At 50.1% G+C, this 20,000-nt stretch overlaps 2 protein-coding genes across 5 annotated transcripts in view; both read left to right on the top strand.

Annotated features, from left to right (window-relative positions):
• Window positions 1–195: 195 nt before the first annotated feature.
• Window positions 196–6,059, top strand: lin7b (lin-7 homolog B (C. elegans)). 3 transcript variants are annotated; one of them, XM_041237717.1, is made up of 6 exons: window positions 196–262; window positions 3,153–3,271; window positions 3,360–3,431; window positions 3,802–3,982; window positions 4,262–4,290; window positions 5,729–6,059. In XM_041237717.1, exons 1-6 carry the CDS (start codon window positions 226–228, stop codon window positions 5,894–5,896), a joined length of 606 nt encoding a protein of 201 aa, XP_041093651.1. In that variant the 5' UTR covers window positions 196–225; the 3' UTR covers window positions 5,897–6,059. The 3 variants fall into 3 exon arrangements, with proteins under 3 accessions (XP_041093651.1, XP_041093650.1, XP_041093653.1); XM_041237716.1 differs by lacking the exon at window positions 4,262–4,290 and having other exon boundaries at window positions 3,802–4,011; window positions 5,729–6,056; XM_041237719.1 differs by lacking the exons at window positions 4,262–4,290; window positions 5,729–6,059 and adding an exon at window positions 4,521–4,577 and having other exon boundaries at window positions 3,802–4,011.
• Window positions 6,060–7,433: 1,374 nt separating this feature from the next.
• The window catches only part of zgc:193811 (uncharacterized protein LOC559801 homolog), a 12,823-nt gene continuing 256 nt past the window's right edge, over window positions 7,434–20,000 (top strand). The window contains exons 1-4 of one of the 2 annotated variants that reach the window (XM_041237727.1): window positions 7,434–7,870; window positions 10,738–10,938; window positions 19,645–19,717; window positions 19,973–20,000. The exon at window positions 19,973–20,000 is cut by the window's right edge and continues 256 nt beyond it. In XM_041237727.1, the coding sequence (XP_041093661.1) occupies window positions 7,766–7,870; window positions 10,738–10,938; window positions 19,645–19,717; window positions 19,973–20,000 (407 nt within the window). In that variant the 5' untranslated portion in view covers window positions 7,434–7,765. Of the gene's footprint in view, window positions 7,871–10,737; window positions 10,939–13,758; window positions 13,912–16,326; window positions 16,789–19,644; window positions 19,718–19,972 lie in introns of those variants that run through there. The other variant, XM_041237726.1, reaches the window with a different exon arrangement.

The following is a 20,000-nucleotide window of genomic DNA, read 5'->3' as shown; positions in this document are numbered from 1 at the left end:
ATAGCCGGATCCCGCATCTGATATATTTGCATAACCACGCCCCCTCACGGAATAGCCGGATCCCGCATCTGATATATTTGCATAACCCCGCCCGCCCATAGAAAGCTAGATCGTCACGTCTGATATATTTGCATAACCACGCCCCCCTCACAGTACAGCTGAAACTACGTCTGATTTGCGTAACCCCGCCCCCTCCCCCTCGACTGCGCTCTGACGTCAATCAACATGGCTGGCATGCCTGAGCCGCTGGGTTTGGAGCGAGGTGAGAAATGCAGAAAATGAAAACGGAGAGCTGGATTTTATTAGACTGTTTGTATTTATTTTTTTATTTTTTTTTAAATGCACGCAGATGCAGTAACCGTGAGCAGGGAGCGCGGTGGCAGTGCTGAGAGTTTGTTTGCATGGCTGTCTTGTCGGTGCAGCGGTGCACGCTGGAGCGCAGCCTGTCTCCCTGCCTGCCTGCCTCCCTGCCTGCCTGCCTGCCTGCCTGCCTGCCTCCCTCCCTGCCTCCCTGCCTCCCTGCCTGCCTGCCTCCCTGTCTCCCTGCCTGCCTGCCTCCCTCCCTCCCTCCCTGTGCTCCCTGCCTGCCTGCCTCCCTGTCTTACCTGCCTGCCTCTCCCTGCTCCCTGCCTGCCTGTTCTGCCTGCATGCCTCCTGCCTCCCTGCCTCCCTGCTCCCTGCCTGCCTGCCTGCCTGCCTCTCCCTGCCTCCTGTCTCCCTGTCTTGGCCTCCCTGCACGGACGGTACGGAGGCCTGCCTCCTGTCTCCCTGCCTCCCTGCATCCCTGCAGGGGACCCTCCCTGCCGGACCTCCTGGCCTCCTGCCCCCTGCCTCCCCTGCCTCCCTCCTGCCTGCCTGCCTCCCTGCCTCCCTGCCTGCCTGCCTGCCTTCCTGCCTGCCTCCCTCCCTGCCTGCCTCCCTGACTCCTGCTGCCTCCCTGACTGCCTCCCTGCCTCCCTCCCTGCCTGTCTCCCTGCCTGCGGGCTGAGGCCTCCCTCTCCCTGGACTGCCTCCCTCCTGCCTCCTGACCTGCCCCCTAATGGTGACATGCCTGCCTCCATGCCTGCCTGCCTGCCTGCCTGCCTGTCCCCTGCCTCCCTGCCTGCCTGCCTGCCTACCCTGCCTGCCTGCCTCCTGTCTCCATGCCTCCCTGACCTGCCTGCCTGCCTCCCTGCCTCCACGGTGCCTCCCTGCCCTGCCTGCCTGCCTGCCTGCTCCCCTGCCTCCCTGCCTGCCTGATCCCTGCCTGCCTGTCTGCCTGCCTCCTGCCTGCCCCTGCCTCCCTGTCTCCCTGCCTGCCTCCCTGCCTGCCTCCCTGGCTGCCTGCCTGCCTGCCTGCCTGCTTCCCTGTCCCTGCTGCCTGCTCCCTGCCTGCCTGCCTGCCTGCTTCTGCCTGCCTGCCTGCCTGCCTGCCTCCCTGCCTGCCTGCCTGCCCTCCCTGCCTCCCTGCCTGCCTGCCTGCCTGCCTGCCTGCCCTCCCTGCCTGCCTGCCTCCCTGCTTCCCTGTCCCTCCCTGCCTGCCTGCCTGCCTGCCTGCCTCCCTGTCTCCCTGCCTCCCTGCCTGCCTCCCTCCTGCCTGCCTGCTTGCCTGTCTGCCTGCCTGCCTCCCTGCTTCCCTGTCTGCCTGCCTGCCTGCCTGCTGTCCCTGCCTCCCTGTCCTGCCTGCCTGTCTCCCTGTCTCCCTGCCTGCCTGCCTGCCTGCCTGCTTCCCTGCCTCCCTGTCCTCCTGCCTGCCTGCCTGCCTGTTGGGTGTCTGCCTGCATGCTGGACTGTCTCTGACTGCCTGCCTGCTGCCACCCTTCCCTGTCTCCCTGCCTGCCTCCCTGCTTACCTGTCTCCCCTGCCTGCTTGCCTGCCTCCCTGCACTGCTGCCTGCTTGTCCCTGCTGTCTCTGCCTGCTGCCTGCATGTCTCTTGTCTGCTGCAGCCTGCCTGCCTGCCTGACGCTGCCTTCCTCCCTCCCTGCATGACTGCTCATCTTTGGCAGACCCTCCCTGCCTGCCTGCCTGCCTCCTGCCTGCCTGCCTGTCTCCCTGCCTGCCTGCCTGCCTGCCTGCCTCCCTGCCTGCCTGCCTGCCTGCCTGCTTGCCTGCCTGCCTGCCTGCCTCCCTCCCTGCCTGCCTCCCTGCCTGCCTCCCTGCCTGTAGCGCTGGCTGCCTGCCTGCCCCTCCCTGCCTGCCTGTCGGGACTCCACGCCTGCCTCCCTGCCTCCCTGCCTGTAGCGCTGGCTGTGCGGGAGCAGAGGTGCCTCAGCTGTCGGGACTCCACGAATCAGACGCGACCTCGCTTGATTTTCTTCAGCTTGGATGCTGCAGTTTTGCCGGGTGCTTGTTGATAAACGCGATGCGCGCAGGGCTGCATTTACAGGAGCGCTCTGCTCAATTCTCATACAGGAAAGAAAACCGACATGCACACACTGACACGCACACAGACACACACACACACACACACACAAACAGACACACACACACACACAGACACACACACGAGGCACGACGACACAGACACAACTGATAAGCAGAGGAGGACACACACACACACACACACACACAGTGTCACTGAGAACGAGACACACACACACACACACACACACACACACACACAGTGTCACTGATAATGCGAGAGGACACACACACACACACACACACAGTGTCACTGATAATGCGAGAGGAGACACACACTGACACGCACACACTCGCTGTCACTGTCACTGTGTGTGTTTCTGGAAAGGGGCGAGCGAGATAGATTTTATTAATCTGTTTTGTGGGGTTACCGACAGGCAGCAGCGAAATCTGATCAAATTACTCCCGAGCACCTCTGGAGAATATCTCTTCTCGGTGTGTGTCTATCTATCTCTGTCTATACTCTCTATCTATAGTATATGCCTATCTATGTGTAATGAGAGGAGTCGTGTCTGATTTGCAGTGTTTGTGTTTTGAACTATAATCCTGTGAATCGTCTAGTGGCGATTTGTGGATTGAAAATACAAAAACCAATTCTGTTAATCGTCTGCAGTTCCACGGTTTCGCCAGCAGGTGTCACACTTTCCCCGCACAGATTCCGTTTACCTGCAGTTCTGTTTGGAGCTCAGAATCTCTCTCTCTCTCTCTCTCTCTCTCTCTCTCTCTCTCTCTCTCTCTCTCTCTCTCTCAGATGTGTGCCGGGTGATCGAGTTGCTTGAGAAGCTGCAGCGCAGTGGCGAGATCCCTCTCCCCAAGCTGCAGGCGCTTCAGAGAGTCCTTCAGAGCAAGTTCTGTGCTGCGATCAGAGAGGTGAGACGCGAATCCGATCTAGAGATTCACACACGCACTCGCACGGTGTGTATTGATCTGTCTCACCTGTCTTCTCTCTCTCTCTCAGGTGTATGAGCAGCTGTATGACACACTGGATATCTCTGGAGGAGCTGAGATCAGAGCCCAGGCTACTTCCAAGGTACCCCCTCCCTGATCCTGCCCGCCCCCCTTCTCCAGAGTGACGCGTCTCCCCTCGATCGACATTCGTTCACCTCTGAGTTCAGCAGCGATTTTTCTAAGAGCCTGTCAGTTCATTGCGGTTTTGTTTTTAAATGTATTTCTGTCGCCGTCTCATTTCAACTCTGATTTCTCTGAGTTTCTGCAATCATTCCAGCAGCTGTAAATTCTCGCGCCCTCGCCTCTGTCTCGGATTTCGATGCTGGTTTTGTCTCGGGCTTCGCTCTTTAGTTTCCCCGACGCCCCTCCTGGTTTCTGTCCGCTCTCCTCTCCTGGTTCTCCTCCTGATCTCGCCCGCGAATCCTCTCTGTTCCTCTCTGGTCTCTCCCCAGGCAACGGTGGCGGCGTTCGCGGCGAGCGATGGCCACGCCCACCCCCGCGTGGTGGAGCTGCCCAAGACGGACGAGGGGCTCGGGTTCAACATCATGGGGGGCAAGGAGCAGAACTCCCCCATCTACATTTCCAGAGTCATCCCGGGGGGCGTGGCCGACCGGCACGGGGGGCTGAAGAGAGGGGACCAGCTGCTGTCCGTCAACGGGGTGGTGAGAAAGCGGCCGCTCTTAACAGAGTTATTATTATTATTAGTATTGCTATTGTAATTATTATTATCAGTATTGGTTTTATTATTCCTCTCTGCTTCCCCTGTGATCTCCTCTCTGCTTCCCCTCTGATCTCCTCTCTGCTTCCCCTCTGATCTCCTCTCTGCTTCCCCTCTGATCTCCTCTCTGCTTCCCCTCTGATCTCGAGTCATCCCGGGGGGCGTGGCCGACCGGCACGGGGGGCTGAAGAGAGGGGACCAGCTGCTGTCCGTCAACGGGGTGGTGAGAAAGCGGCCGCTCTTAACAGAGTTATTATTATTATTAGTATTGCTATTGTAATTATTATTATCAGTATTGGTTTTATTATTCCTCTCTGCTTCCCCTCTGATCTCCTCTCTGCTTCCCCTCTGATCTCCTCTCTGCTTCCCCTCTGATCTCCTCTCTGCTTCCCCTCTGATCTCCTCTCTGCTTCCCCTCTGATCTCCTCTCTGATCTCTCCTCTCTGATCTCAGAGTGTGGAAGGGGAGCATCATGAGAAGGTGCTGGAGCTCTTGAAGGCAGCGCTGTGATCTCCTCTCTCATTCCCCCCTGTGATTCCTCTCTGATCTCTCTGATCTCAGAGTGTGGAAGGGGAGCATCATGAGAAGGTGCTGGAGCTCTTGAAGGCAGCGCTGTGATCTCCTCTCTCATTCCCCCCTGTGATTCCTCTCTGATCTCTCCTCTCTGATCTCAGAGTGTGGAAGGGGAGCATCATGAGAAGGTGCTGGAGCTCTTGAAGGCAGCGCTGTGATCTCCTCTCTCATTCCCCCCTGTGATTCCTCTCTGATCTCTCTGATCTCAGAGTGTGGAAGGGGAGCATCATGAGAAGGTGCTGGAGCTCTTGAAGGCAGAGCTGTGATCTCCTCTCTCATTCCCCCCTGTGATTCCTCTCTGATCTCTCCTCTCTGATCTCAGAGTGTGGAAGGGGAGCATCATGAGAAGGTGCTGGAGCTCTTGAAGGCAGCGCTGTGATCTCCTCTCTCATTCCCCCCTGTGATTCCTCTCTGATCTCTCTGATCTCAGAGTGTGGAAGGGGAGCATCATGAGAAGGTGCTGGAGCTCTTGAAGGCAGTGCTGTGATCTCCTCTCTCATTCCCCCCTGTGATTCCTCTCTGATCTCTCTGATCTCAGAGTGTGGAAGGGGAGCATCATGAGAAGGTGCTGGAGCTCTTGAAGGCAGCGCTGTGATCTCCTCTCTCATTCCCCCCTGTGATTCCTCTCTGATCTCTCTGATCTCAGAGTGTGGAAGGGGAGCATCATGAGAAGGTGCTGGAGCTCTTGAAGGCAGAGCTGTGATCTCCTCTCTCATTCCCCCCTGTGATTCCTCTCTGATCTCTCTGATCTCAGAGTGTGGAAGGGGAGCATCATGAGAAGGTGCTGGAGCTCTTGAAGGCAGCGCTGTGATCTCCTCTCTCATTCCCCCCTGTGATTCCTCTCTGATCTCTCTGATCTCAGAGTGTGGAAGGGGAGCATCATGAGAAGGTGCTGGAGCTCTTGAAGGCAGCGCTGTGATCTCCTCTCTCATTCCCCCCTGTGATTCCTCTCTGATCTCTCCTCTCTGATCTCAGAGTGTGGAAGGGGAGCATCATGAGAAGGTGCTGGAGCTCTTGAAGGCAGCGCTGTGATCTCCTCTCTCATTCCCCCCTGTGATTCCTCTCTGATCTCTCCTCTCTGATCTCAGAGTGTGGAAGGGGAGCATCATGAGAAGGCGGTGGAGCTCTTGAAGGCGGCCCACGGTTCTGTGAAGCTCGTGGTCCGGTACACCCCCAAGGTTCTGGAGGAGATGGAGGCCCGATTCGAGAAGCTGCGAAGCGCCCGGCGCCGCCAGCAACACACCAGCTACTCGTGAGTTACACACCAGCTACTCGTGAGTTACACACCAGCTACTTGTGAGTTACACCAACACAACACACCAGCTACTCATGAGTTACACCAACACAACAGCTACTCATGAGTTACACCAACACAACACACCAGCTACTCATGAGTTACACCAACACAAACACACCAGCTACTCATGAGTTGCACCAACACAACACACCAGCTACTCATGAAGGTTAATACAGGGGATTGAAAGGGTTAAACCTGGATGTCACGAGCCCCTACTCCCTCTCTCCCTCTCCTCTCTCCCCTCTCTCTCTCTCTCTCCCTCTCTCTCCTCTCTCTCCTCTCTCCTCTCTCCTCTCTCTCCTCTCTCTCCTCTCTCCTCTCTCTCTCTCTCCTCTCCTCTCCTCTCTCTCTCTCTCTCTCTCTCTCTCTCTCCTCTCTCTCCTCTCCTCTCTCCTCTCTCTCTCTCTCCTCTCCTCTCTCCCCTCTCCCCTCTCTCTCTCTCTCTCTCTCTCTCTCTCTCTCTCTCTCTCTCTCTCTCTTCCTCTCCCTCCTCTCTCTCTCTCTCTCTCTCTCTTTTTCTCTCCCCTCTCTCTCTCTCTCTCATCAGTATTTCCAGGTGTTTAATAAAAGCAGGATCTCTAAACGAATCCTCTCTCCGTGTCTCGTGTTCTTGTTTTCTCTTTCTCTGCGCTGTACCATCCTCCCAGGAGAGGAGTTTGACAAACTAAACAAACCTCAAACATAACTCGGGGAAGGGACTCGGACACTGACACACAGTGACACACGCATACACACTGACACACATACACAGACACACAGACACTGACGTACACACAGTGACACACACATAGGAAATTACAAACTCATGCACACACACACACGGTAATCTCAGTCTAGCACTGAAATTACAAACTCATGCACACACACACACACACACACACACACACACATCTAATATATATATATATATGTAAGATAAACTCTGGTTCCTTTCGTTTCCGAGCAGCGTGGGTATGTAATAGACCACGATGCAAAGCCCCTAAACGCATCCATTGTGAAGCAGAGCTGAGAGGCTCAGTAACAGCGGTGATGACTCTGAAAGCAGGGGTCTGTGTGACTGTACAGCGTTGCAGCGAGAACGCGCTGACACGGACACGGCGCTTCACAGAAAGACTGGCTTTCCTCCTCCTCTCTCCAAACTCACTGAATCCATTCGCTAAGAAAAAAACACAATTATATATATATTAGTTTTAAAAACTGTCAGAAAATGCTCATGCGTTCTGTGGCAGTCAGTGCCAGGGTATAGTAACCGCATCCTAGCAACAGTATCCCAGTAGCAGTATCCTAGCAACAGTATCCTAGTAGCAGTATCCTAGCAACAGTATCCTAGTAGCAGTATACCAGTAGCAGTATCCTAGCAACAGTATCCTAGTAGCAGTATCCTAGCAACAGTATCCTAGTAGCAGTATCCTAGCAGCAGTATCCTAGTAGCAGTATCCTAGCAGCAGTATCCTAGCAACAGTATCCTAGTAGCAGTATCCTAGCAACAGTAGTGTCACCTTCCCCAAGCCCAAACAGCCCCAGAACCGCGTGAACAATATTTTGTTGATGTTTTTAAAGAGGGTTTTGGTTTTGTATTTAAGGATATCAAGATGTTTATCGATTATAAACCGAGAGATAAAGTCTAAAACATCGACTAAAAAAGGACAACGATGTAATAATATTATATCAAGTGACTAGTTGCTACGCAACGGACCCTGCGCGTTACCTTAGCAACAAACAGAGCCGAGGAGAGAGAGAGGAACAGACTCGCCGAGGGTTAATCACACATAATCGATCAGGCTGATCATCTCTCGTTATTGTGAGAAGTATCAATTATCACCCGGAGATGTTTGAGGCCTCGGAGTCAAGGAGGCACGACCCGCCGCTTACAAGCGCTGCAATCGGGCACCGCTATCAGCCTGAGCCGCCCTGCCCGCCACAGCGACTACGAGTAGGTGCAAACATTGTACTGAAACGAGTATTGAGTATATATATATATATATAAAATACGCGTTTTTTTCTTAGTTATGACGAAGTGTTATTATTTGTATTTTTTATTGTGTTGGTTAATAGTTAAATAACAATTTACCAGACCTCTCTGTGCTTTACAATGCTTCCCTGTGCTTTACCAGACCTCTCTGTGCTTTACAATGCTTCCCTGTGCTTTACCAGACCTCTCTGTGCTTTACAATGCTTCCCTGTGCCTGCTTTACCAGACCTCTCTGTGCTTTACAATGCTTTCCTATGCTTTACCAGACCTCTCTGTGCTTTACAATGCTTCCCTATGCTTTACCAGACCTCTCTGTGCTTTACAATGCTTCCCTATGCTTTACCAGACCTCTCTGTGCTTTACAATGCTTCCCTGTGCTTTACCAGACCCCTCTCTGTGCTTTACAATGCTTCCCTGTGCTTTACCAGACCTCTCTGTGCTTTACAATGCTTCCCTATGCTTTACCAGACCTCTCTGTGCTTTACAATGCTTCCCTGTGCTTTACCAGACCTCTCTGTGCTTTACAATGCTTCCCTGTGCTTTACCAGACCTCTCTGTGCTTTTACAATGCTTCCCTGTGCTTTACCAGACCTCTCTGTGCTTTACAATGCTTCCCTGTGCTTTACCAGACCTCTCTGTGCTTTACAATGCTTCCCTATGCTTTACCAGACCTCTCTGTGCTTTACAATGCTTCCCTGTGCTTTACCAGACCTCTCTGTGCTTTACAATGCTTCCCTATGCTTTACCAGACCTCTCTGTGCTTTACAATGCTTCCCTATGCTTTACCAGACCTCTCTGTGCTTTACAATGCTTCCCTGTGCTTTACCAGACCTCTCTGTGCTTTACAATGCTTCCCTGTGCTTTACCAGACCTCTCTGTGCTTTACAATGCTTCCCTATGCTTTACCAGACCTCTCTGTGCTTTACAATGCTTCCCTATGCTTTACCAGACCTCTCTGTGCTTTACAATGCTTCCCTATGCTTTACCAGACCTCTCTGTGCTTTACAATGCTTCCCTGTGCTTTACCAGACCTCTCTGTGCTTTACAATGCTCCCCTATGCTTTACCAGACCTCTCTGTGCTTTACAATGCTTCCCTATGCTTTACCAGACCTCTCTGTGCTTTACAATGCTTCCCTATGCTTTACCAGACCTCTCTGTGCTTTACAATGCTTCCCTGTGCTTTACCAGACCTCTCTGTGCTTTACAATGCTTCCCTATGCTTTACCAGACCTCTCTGTGCTTTACAATGCTTCCCTATGCTTTACCAGACCTCTCTGTGCTTTACAATGCTTCCCTGTGCTTTACCAGACCTCTCTGTGCTTTTACAATGCTTCCCTTTGCTTTACCAGACCTCTCTGTGCTTTACAATGCTTCCCTGTGCTTTACCAGACCTCTCTGTGCTTTACAATGCTTCCCTATGCTTTACCAGACCTCTCTGTGCTTTACAATGCTTCCCTATGCTTTACCAGACCTCTCTGTGCTTTACAATGCTTCCCTATGCTTTACCAGACCTCTCTGTGCTTTACAATGCTTCCCTGTGCTTTACCAGACCTCTCTGTGCTTTTACAATGCTTCCCTATGCTTTACCAGACCTCTCTGTGCTTTACAATGCTTCCCTGTGCTTTACCAGACCTCTCTGTGCTTTACAATGCTTCCCTATGCTTTACCAGACCTCTCTGTGCTTTACAATGCTTCCCTATGCTTTACCAGACCTCTCTGTGCTTTACAATGCTTCCCCCTGCTTTACCAGCCCCCTCTGTGCTTTACAATGCTCCCCTATGCTTTACCCCTCTCTGTGCTTTACAATGCTTCCCTGTGCTTTACCAGACCTCTCTGTGCTTTACAATGCTTCCCTATGCTTTACCAGACCTCTCTTTGCTTTACAATGCTTCCCTGTGCTTTACAGACCACTCTGTGCTTTACAATGCTTCCCTGTGCTTTACCAGACCTCTCTGTGCTTTACAATGCTTCCCTATGCTTTACCAGACCTCTCTGTGCTTTACAATGCTTCCCTATGCTTTACCAGACCTCTCTGTGCTTTACAATGCTTCCCTTATGCCTCTCTGTGCTTTACATACCCTATGCTTTACCTCTCTCTTGTGCTTTACAAGACCCCTGCAATGTTCCCTGGCTTTACCAGACCTCTCTGTGCTTTACAATGCTTTCCCTATGCTTTACCAAGACCTCTCTGTGCTTTACAATGCTTCCCTATGCTTTACCAGACCTCTCTGTGCTGTACAATGCTTCCCTATGCTTTACCAGACCTCTCTGTGCTTTACAATGCTTCCCTGTGCTTTACCAGACCTCTCTGTGCTTTACAATGCTTCCCTATGCTTTACCAGACCTCTCTGTGCTTTAACAATGCTTCCCTGTGCTTTACCAGAACTCTCTGTGCTTTACAATGCTTCCCTGTTCTAGAGATTCTTGTCCCCACGTCTATGATTGACGAGTGGGTTTTTTACACCATACACACGACCATTCTATTTTTGATATTACGGAAGGTTGTGTTCCATGTCTTAAAAGTATGCTTTACCAGACCTCTCTCTTTCTGTCTCCTGTGCTGTGCTTTTACTGTGGGACACTTCTAAGCGATAGTTTACCTGACCTCTCTCTCTCTCTGTACAACAAGGGAGCCTATCCGTCTTCTCTAGCACTAGCACCCACCCTCTCTCTCGCTCTCTCTCCTCCCCCTCTCTCTATGTCAACCTCCCTCTCTCTCTGTCTCTCTCTCTCTCTCCTCTCTCTCTCTGTCCCCCTCTCTCCCCCCTCTCTCTCTCCTCCCTCCCTCCCCCTACCCTCCCTCTGTCCCTCCTTCCCTCCCTCTCAGTCCTCTCTCCCTGCAGTTCTCCCTCCTCGCCTCCAGGGGGCTCCACTGGTCTCCTCCTTCGACGAGGTCGTTAACCGTTTCCACACCACTTCGCGCACTGTGCACGACAGGAAGCGTGTGGGCGGGCCCTTAGCCCAGCCCCGCCTCCCCAGGGCCCTTCCTCATTGGACGCTGAGCAGCGTTGACGAGCTGGAGGACAGGGTGAGGGATAAATAAACTGATCAGAAATAAAATGTGTGTGTGCAGATATAAACTACAATGACTCCAACACAGAGGCAGTTTCACTGAGATGAAGCGATATTTGTGTGTGTGTGTGTGTGTGTGTGTGGATAGAGATAGAGATATTGTGTGTGTGTGTGTGGTAGATAGAGATAGAGATATTGTGTGTGTGTGTGTGTGGATAGATAGAGATATTGTGTGTGTGTGTGGATAGAGATAGAGATATTGTGTGTGTGTGTGTGTGTGGATAGATAGAGATAGAGATATTGTGTGTGTGTGTGTGTGTGGATAGAGATAGAGATATTGTGTGTGTGTGTGGTGTGTAGTAGATAGAGATATGTCACCCCTATCCTTCCCTTATCTCTCTAGACATAGAGACCAGTGTGTGTGTGTGTAGATAGAGATATAGAATTGTGTGTGTGTGTGTGTGTGTGGATAGAGATAGAGATAACTCTGTGATAGAGCGTAGATAGAGAGATTGGTGTGTGTGTGGGTGTGGATCACCACCACACACACAAAGACCTATCTATCTCGTATCTCTATAAGAGTGGAGGATATTGTGTGTGTGTGTGTGTGTGGTGTGTGTGTGTAGAGATATTAGGTGGGTGTGTGTGCGATAAGATAGAATATTGTGTGTGTGTGGATAGATAGAGATAGAGATATTGTGTGTGTGTGTGTGTGTGGATAGAGATAGAGATATTGTGTGTGTGTGTGTGGATAGATAGAGATAGAGATATTGTGTGTGTGTGTGTGTGTGGATAGATATAGAGATATTGTGTGTGTGTGTGTGTGTGGATAGAGATCGAGAGAGATACCACATACCACCCCATGTGTCTCTATCTCTACAATACACCACACACACACAGGAGATATGTGTATCTCTGTCTCTATAACACACAAGACAGCACACCTATGTGGGATAGATAGAGACGAGTATGTGTGTGTGGGTCTCTATCTAGACACACACAACACACACCTATCTATCTCTATCTACACACACCACACTAACCCTATCTTATCTCTAACCACACCAACACCACACACCTATCTATCCTATAACATACACACAACACACCATCTCTATATTGTGTGTTGTGTGTGTGTGTGTGTGTGTGTGGATAGATAGCAGATGAGACACTTCTATCTCTGTGTAGTCTGTGGATAGACACACACACAGACAATGATGTTGTGTGTGTGTGATAGATAGAGATAGAGATATTGTGTGTGTGTGTGTGATGTGTATGTGATGAGATATTGTGTGTGTGTGTGTGTGTAGAGATAGAGATATTGTGTGTGTGTGTGTGTGTGGATAGATAGAGGTAGAGAACTATCTCTGTGTCCTATAACAGATGTGTGTGTGGTGTGTGGCAACACCACACACACCTATGGCTATCTCTAGCTCTATCAACTATCCGACCACCACCCTATCTCTATAAACACACACACCATACTCCTATCTCTATGGATAGACACAGCACCTATGATATGTGTATCTGGATATAATCACATAGAGATAGAGATATTGTGTGTGTGTGTGGGTAGAGATAGAGATATTGTGTGTGTGTGTGGGTAGAGATAGAGATATTGTGTGTGTGTGTGGGTAGAGATAGAGATATTGTGTGTGTGTGTGTAGAGATAGAGATATTGTGTGTGTGTGGATAGATAGAGATAGAGATATTGTGTGTGTGTGTGGATAGATAGAGATAGAGATATTGTGTGTGTGTGTGTGTGTGTGTGTTATTTGTAGATATTGTGTGTGTGTGGATGAGATAGAGATAGTGTGTGGATAGATAGAGATAGAGATATGTGTGTGTGTGTGAGTGGATATAGATCTTATATCTGGTAACACACACACACCACACACCTATTGAGCTACTATCTCTATAACATACACACCACCTAGAGATATGGTCTCTATGTCTATAACACACACATACACCTATCTGATCTCTATGCTTATCTAACACACACACCTATCACACAGAGATCTCTATCTCCTATAACACAACACAAACACACACTACACCAATCTTATCCAACATCGAACACACCACAACTACTGTTTATCTAGTATCTATAACACACATATATATCATCTTATTGTGTGTGTGGATAGATATAGATAGATTTGTGTGTGTGTGTGTGGTGTGTGGATGAGAGACATATATCTATAACACACACCAATATATCTATCTATACTGAACACACATATATACTATAGATAACCTACACACACTATCTATAAATCTATCTAGAACACCAACAACACACACTATCTACATTGTGATGGAACACACACAATATATTTCTATCTGTGATGGATATATTGATATATATCATATATACTATCATATATAGATATTTATGTGTGTGTGTGTCTATATAGATTGTGTTTGACACATATATCATCTAAATATATAAAATAATATAATTATATATAATTATATAAAATATATTTCATATACGGTAAAAAAAATGCAACAGAATATTAAATTCCATAAATTGTTTAAAAATAAAATTAAAGTTTTAAAAATTCTTGAATTTGAAAACGTGTAAAAATATTAAAACGAAAAATTTTTAAAAAGTTTTTCAATAAGAAAAACTAATATTTTTACAAAAATAAAAATATGCTTTAAAAAGATTTTCAAATTTTTTTACTTTTACAAATAACAATAAATTATATTTACTTTCCGCTCAAAAGCCCGTTTATTGCAATTAAATAATTTATACTTAAAGTTAATTTTTTATTTAATTATAATTTAATATTAGACAATTCGCTGTGTGTCTTTGTCGCTTCTTCAGCTGCGGGGCAGGGGGCTGGGAGGGGGGGTGCGCTGGGTCAGCGAGTTTCGGGACAAATTCCAGGGAGAGGCCCCCCCTTCTCCTGGGACAGGGGTCACACTGGGAGAGAGTGAACCCAAACTGAACGATCATCAGAGAGACGGACCATCACAGGTGAGAGAGAGGAGAGAGAGAGAGAGAGAGAGAGAGAGAGAGAGGAGAGAGAGAGAGAGAGAGAGGAGGAGAGGAGAGAGAGAGAGGAGAGAGAGAGAGAAGAGAGGAGAGAGAGAGGGTCTTCTCCTCCCGAGAGGAGACATGAAAGAGACTCCCAGCGAGAGAGAAGCCGGTCCCCTCAGAGGGAGAGGGTATGAGGGCTCCGAGTGGGGGGAGGAAGAAACTGAGAAAAGGGATCCCCCAAAAAACTACGGGGAGACAACGAGGAGGAAGAAAACTCGAGTTTGAGCGGATCTCGTACTCCTCTCTCTCTCTCCTCTCTCCTCTCTCTCTCTACCCTCCCCTCTCTCTCTCCTCTCTCCTCTCGCTCCACCTCCCCCCTCTGCCCCCCTCCCTCCCAGACGGGAGAGGAGTGTGCAGATAGGACGTACGAGGGAGAGAGAGTAGAGAGAGGAGAGAGGGTTAGAGATCCCTAGAGGATTTTAGAGGAGAGGAGGAGCTCCTGAGACTAGAGAAGGCGCTCTGAAGGGGAAGAGGGTGGTAGAGCGAGAGAGAGGAGGATAGAGGGTCTCAGGAGCGAGGAGAGAGCGAGGAGAGGAGGAGAGAGGAGGGAGGAGAGAGAGAGAGAGAGAGATTTTTTGAGAGAGGAGAGAGAGAGAGAGAGAGAGAGAGAGAGAGAGAGAGAGAGAGGAGAGAGAGAGAGGAGAGGGGGAGAGAGAGAGGAGAGAGGAGAGAGAGAGAGAGGAGGAGAGAGAGAGGGAGAGATAGGAGAGGAGAGGGGGGAGAGAGAGAGAGAGAGAGAGAGAGAGAGAACAGAGAGAGAGAGAGAGAGAGAGAGAGCTAGAGGGAAGTCAGAGACATTCTCATCGATTTTCTAACTAGGTCAGAGACCCCACTATCCGGCAAAGGAGAGGAGACAGAGCTGGAGAGAGAGAGAGGACTGACTTAAGGATAGAGATGGAGAGACTCCTCTCTAATGCTGCTTCGAAATCTCACTGTTTATCAGTGTACCGAGTAGGAGAGAGCTGGGTAGATGCCTCGAAGGATTGAACGGGAGAGCTGACGGAAGCGTTAGAAGAAGGGGTATGAAATGGGGGTCTCGTTACCATGCTCTCTTGGGGAGTCAGCGACGTAGAGACCGAGCAGGACTTCGAAAACAATAGAGAGACAATAGGTCAGAGCGAGTGTGTTACATCCGCGATCGTGTTCGTAACTTAGTCCATGCGTCTAGTTACCAGTCGACCGGCCTGCATGACATAGGTATCTATGAGAGAGAGTCTGGCTACCATATGGCGACAGTTGCAAAGATGCAGGACCAGGTAAGATGCCGGCAATGTAGGTCCGAAACGCTGGCGTCAAGGAGCGAGACATGTGCTGGGATAGAGAGACACCGTGTTATACTCTTTTTTCAGGTGGCGTGTGTTGTTTATGTCACAAAAATTGTAGTCAATTTTAAGTCGCAAGTGCATTGCCCAGGACAGTCGAACAAACTCTCGAAGGTGTCGCAGTTTTCGTGTTGTGTCGGTCCACAGACGGGTAGTGTGCCCGTTACGCGCGTGACATTTATCTCGGTGGGCGTCACGACCCGTCACGACATGGCTGTTCAGGGAGAGCCAGTAACAGAGACAATACCTCCGTCGAAAAACGTGTACGGGACACCGTTGTACTGTCGTTGGCGTCCGGGACAGTACAGCACAGCACAGCCAGGCTCTGCCCGGCACACAGCGGGCAATGCCAGCGCACTGTACTGTATAGAGACCCCTCAGTGCTGGGCAGCTGCTATAGTTCAGTCCAGGGTTTTGTATCAGTGTTATACAGCTTCGCATTGCCCTAGGTACAGCACAGCACAGCCAGGGTTTTGCCACAGCTGTTAAAGCATAGCGAACTATCTGCCCTAGGCACCATGTTGTGTAGCTGCTGTAGTTCTGTCCAGGGTTTTATATCAGTGTTATACAGCTTCGCATTGCCCTGGGCACAGCACAGCACAGCCAGGCTCTGCCCAGCACACAGCGGGCAATGCCAGCGCACTGTACTGTATAGAGACCCCTCAGTGCTGGGCAGCTGCTGTAGTTCAGTCCAGGGTTTTGTATCAGTGTTATACAGCTTCGCATTGCCCTGGGCACAGCACAGCACAGCCAGGCTCTGCCCAGCACACAGCGGGCAATGCCAGCGCACTGTACTGTATAGAGACCCCTCAGTGCTGGGCAGCTGCTGTAGTTCAGTCCAGGGTTTTGTATCAGTGTTATACAGCTTCGCATTGCCCTGGGCACAGCACAGCACAGCCAGGCTCTGCCCAGCACACAGCAGGCAATGCCAGCGCACTGTACTGTATAGAGACCCCTCAGTGCTGGGCAGCTGCTGTAGTTCAGTCCAGGGTTTTATACAGTGTATATTAATTTCCTTTTAATTCCGCAGGGATGAATTGTATGGGCCAATCAAAAGCTTCCAGGCCGACTTCTTCCACCCCACGGACCGCCCACTGGGCGGGGCTTCCGGACCGGGTCCTGCCCCTTTCCACGGGGCCACGCCCACCGGGCAATGCTTCCCTCGTTTGTCTCCCAGGACTGTCCCAGTGCCCTACAAGGGGCTGAAGAGCCTCTCCCGAGAATCGTATTGCTCTCCTGAGCACCCCAGCAAGGGGCAGGACCGTTACTGTCCCGTAGACACCCCCTGGGGCCTGCCACGGCATGGGGGCGTCCCCGAAATCATGGGGATCCCCAAAATGTACGAGACAGAGTACAAGGGGTATGGCTCCAAGTGTCCCATAGTTGTGTGAATTAAAATTATTAACAGGATCACTGGCCCCTCCATTTAAAGGCTCGCTGCCCTTGTTTACAATCAACTGTCTCGCTAGTCAGGTGATTAAGAGCTTCGGGTCAACGGAGCACCAGTCCAGCGTTGCGTGGGCAAGGAGAACACGACAGCGAGGGATTCAAAAAGAAACCAAAAACCATTTTTTTTTTGTCAAGGTCCATACAGGTGATAATATTTTGAAGATTTACACCAACCTTAATAAATTGCGATAGCCAAAAAGAAAACTACGAGGGGGGGTGTGTGTGGTGTGTGTGTGTGTTAGGTGTATTTGGGCCGGTTGGGGGGGGGTTAGGGGGGGGTTATTTGAATTTATGAGAGGGGTGGTTTGTTGGTGGTAAAGACAAGGGTTGTGTGGAGGGGTGGGGGGGATGGCCTGTGGACGGTATATTCTATCTATACCTAACCTACTCTTCTTGTCTCTCAGACTCCTATCTCTCTCTACTCCTCTCTCGCTCCCCGTTTCACTGCCCATCTGGGGGGGGATACAGAGAAGAGTTACGAGTTCACGGGGGGGCGGGGGGGGGGGGGGGGGGGGGGGGGGGGGGGGGGGGGGGGGGGCGGGAGTGTGCGCGAGACAGGCTGGCTGTGCAGGGGTCTTATAGGGAATTAGGGAGAGGATAGAGGACAATGAGTGGAAGGCACTGAGACAGAGAGAGAGGGGGAGTCTTATAGAGCGAGAGAGAGTAGCGAGAACGCTCCTCTCTCTCCTCCTCCCTCTCCTCTAAGGAGAAACGCTAAGAGCAGACACTGAACAGAGAGAGTAGAGAGGCAGAGAAACACCTAAGAGAGAGACCCGAGGAGGAGAAGTGGGGAGGGCGAAGAGAAGTGAGAGGGGGAGAGGCGAGGAGCGAGGTGGAGGCGAGGGCAGGGGGAGCAAAGGTACGGGTAGACCCCATACGTCTCTCAGCAGAGAGAGAGGGGGGGAGAGAGAGAGAGAACGAAAGAGGAGAGGACAGAAGCAATGAGAGATGGAGAGCGAGACGGGAAGAATAACACTGTTAGATCTCTGACATGACACTTTTCTTATCTCTAAGCCCCTATCTTATTGTCAGAAACACTAAGAGACAGACACTGAAACAGAGAGAGAGAGAGAGAGAGAGACAGAGAGAGAGAGAGACGTCAGAGGCGAGGAGTTGAGGGGGACGTGGGTGATGAGAGAGAGAGAGAGAGAGAGAGAGAGAGAACACTAAGACTGGTTGAGTCACAGAGCTCAAGATAACAGCAGAGCGAGGAGAGAGAAGGAGAGTGTGATTGAGAGAAGACCTCTGAAACACTGAGAGGAGAGAGAGAGAGAGAGAAACAGAGAGAGAGAGAGACTGAGGACAGAGAGAGAGAGAGAGAGAGAAACAACTAATTTGTGACTAGTCTGTGAGAAGAGTAAACATTAGAACTCTTTGTGTTGAAAACAGAATTGGAGCTCCAGGAGAGAGAAACAACTAAGACCTATCTTCTCACTGAAACCACAGATCTCTCTAGACCTGTCTGCTACGACTCTGTCTCCCTCGATGGTTTTTAGAGAGACCCGGACAGACAGATGCTGAGATAGATGAATAGACAGATAGATAGATAGATAGATAGATAGATAGATAGATAGATAGATAGATACAGTAGATAGACAGACAGACGGACAGACAATCCCAAACACTAATATAACAGCACACCCTACTGTCACACCAAACTTCATGGCGTTGTCTCTGCTATAGAGACCCTGGCTGTGTTACACTGCGGCAAGCAGCTGACCTGAGACGTTGGAATGGAGATACAAGAACACAGCCAGAGCTCTGGAGTTAAAGAACTACAGCTCCCAGCATCCCTCGCCACGGCCCGCGGGTGCAGAGGCATGCTGGGAGCTGTAGTCCTATAGCCAGGGCTGTCCTGATTCACAGTGCAGTAACGAGGGCAGACGTTAGTCCTTGAATTCACACTGAAGACACTGAGAGAACTGCCATGCGGAGGAAACGATGCAGATTGAACACTCAGTACCGTCTTAAGATTTCTAGATACTGCAGTTGCTTGTTGTGACCAGCAGGTGGGGGTGTTTGCTATGGATGCAGTTCATTAAACTGAAATGCAAAAAACGCCTTTCTGTAAGTAAATCGCTGCTTGTGTTAAACGTGTCTGAGATTTATCCGCAGAGCTGAGGCGTGACGGTTTCCCCAGGTGGAGTTTTTTAAGAGCAGCTGCGTTCAAACCCTGGTCCCGGGGGCGCCCCCCTTGTGTCTGCCGGCTTTCCTGACAACCGAGGCACCCGACTCCACCCTTCATTGAACTTCATTAGAAGTTTGTTTGCAGCTCTTGCGTTTGGAGAGGTTTAGCGGAACTCTCAAATGTTAGAAGTACCTTGAAATCTTGGGTATGTTTTAAGCCTCGTCGTGGAACCTTTCAGGTCCGCAACTAAAAAAGCCAGCTGCACCAGAGATATAAAGCTTTATGAGTTTGCGCAAACGAGAACAGCTCAACACATCAGTGTTAGGAAACCCGAGCAGTGTTCCACTATACAGAGTCAGCACACAATTATTATACCTTTACAGAGAGACAGGGTCGTTTCCCTTTCAGCCGATAAGCTGGACCCAGCTCAGTTGTCACACCATCCAGAGTTTGGTTTTCAGTGACACGTACCTGCAAGGTTAATACATCTACTTTATTTCTATAAAACGAATAGATCATCAACTCAAATTGCTTTAAAGCATATAACTCAGTGAGTAATGGTAGTACAGAGCAGCAACAGACAGGCGCAGGACATGCATTTATACTAAAGTAATACAAAGATGACTACAAAAGATTTAGAAGCGAGTAGTTTTTTCGAGATTTGCGATTATACTGTAAATACAGCATAAGCAATTAGGAAATAACATTTACTACCCAGTACCTCTTCTCTTCTCTGCTGTGTAATAAACTTCCTCTGTGTTTTCTCTGCAGGAGAGAGCTCTGTCTGGACCCGTTTTACTTGGCATTGGTGTGCTGGCAGTCGGGGGAATACTAACCCAAAAAAGTAAGTTTAGAACATCAGAAAGTTTACAAACGAGAGGAGGCGTCCTAGATCGCAGGTTCGAGTCCAGTCCGGTGAGCTGAGCCTAAAAATAACTGGGGTAAACCCAATCGAAACCGTCCTGTGATTTCCCCGAGCCGAGCACAGGAGCCGAAACGCGGGGTTTGATTTATTTTATTTCATTATTGCTCAATCGACGTGTTTCAAACACGCTGTCCACTGTCACTTGGAATAAACACGCATTCGCTTTTTTATCAGGTAAGGATGAACAAGGAAAACGTAAAAC

This window comes from Polyodon spathula, chromosome 45, assembly GCF_017654505.1.
Source record: "Polyodon spathula isolate WHYD16114869_AA chromosome 45, ASM1765450v1, whole genome shotgun sequence".
NCBI classification, from domain to species: Eukaryota; Metazoa; Chordata; class Actinopteri; order Acipenseriformes; family Polyodontidae; genus Polyodon; species Polyodon spathula.
Note: the sequence above shows the minus strand (reverse complement) of the source record. Positions and strands in the feature narration are given on the sequence as shown.

Bases quoted from the DNA above. Each gene is read 5' to 3' on its own strand.
- lin7b (XM_041237717.1), top strand. From the start codon at position 226: ATGGCTGGCATGCCTGAGCCGCTGGGTTTGGAGCGAG. The intron at 263-3,152 runs GTGAGAAATGCA...TCTCTCTCTCAG, and splicing joins GCCGCTGGGTTTGGAGCGAG to ATGTGTGCCGGGTGATCGAG. The intron at 3,432-3,801 runs GTACCCCCTCCC...GTCTCTCCCCAG, and splicing joins GAGCCCAGGCTACTTCCAAG to GCAACGGTGGCGGCGTTCGC.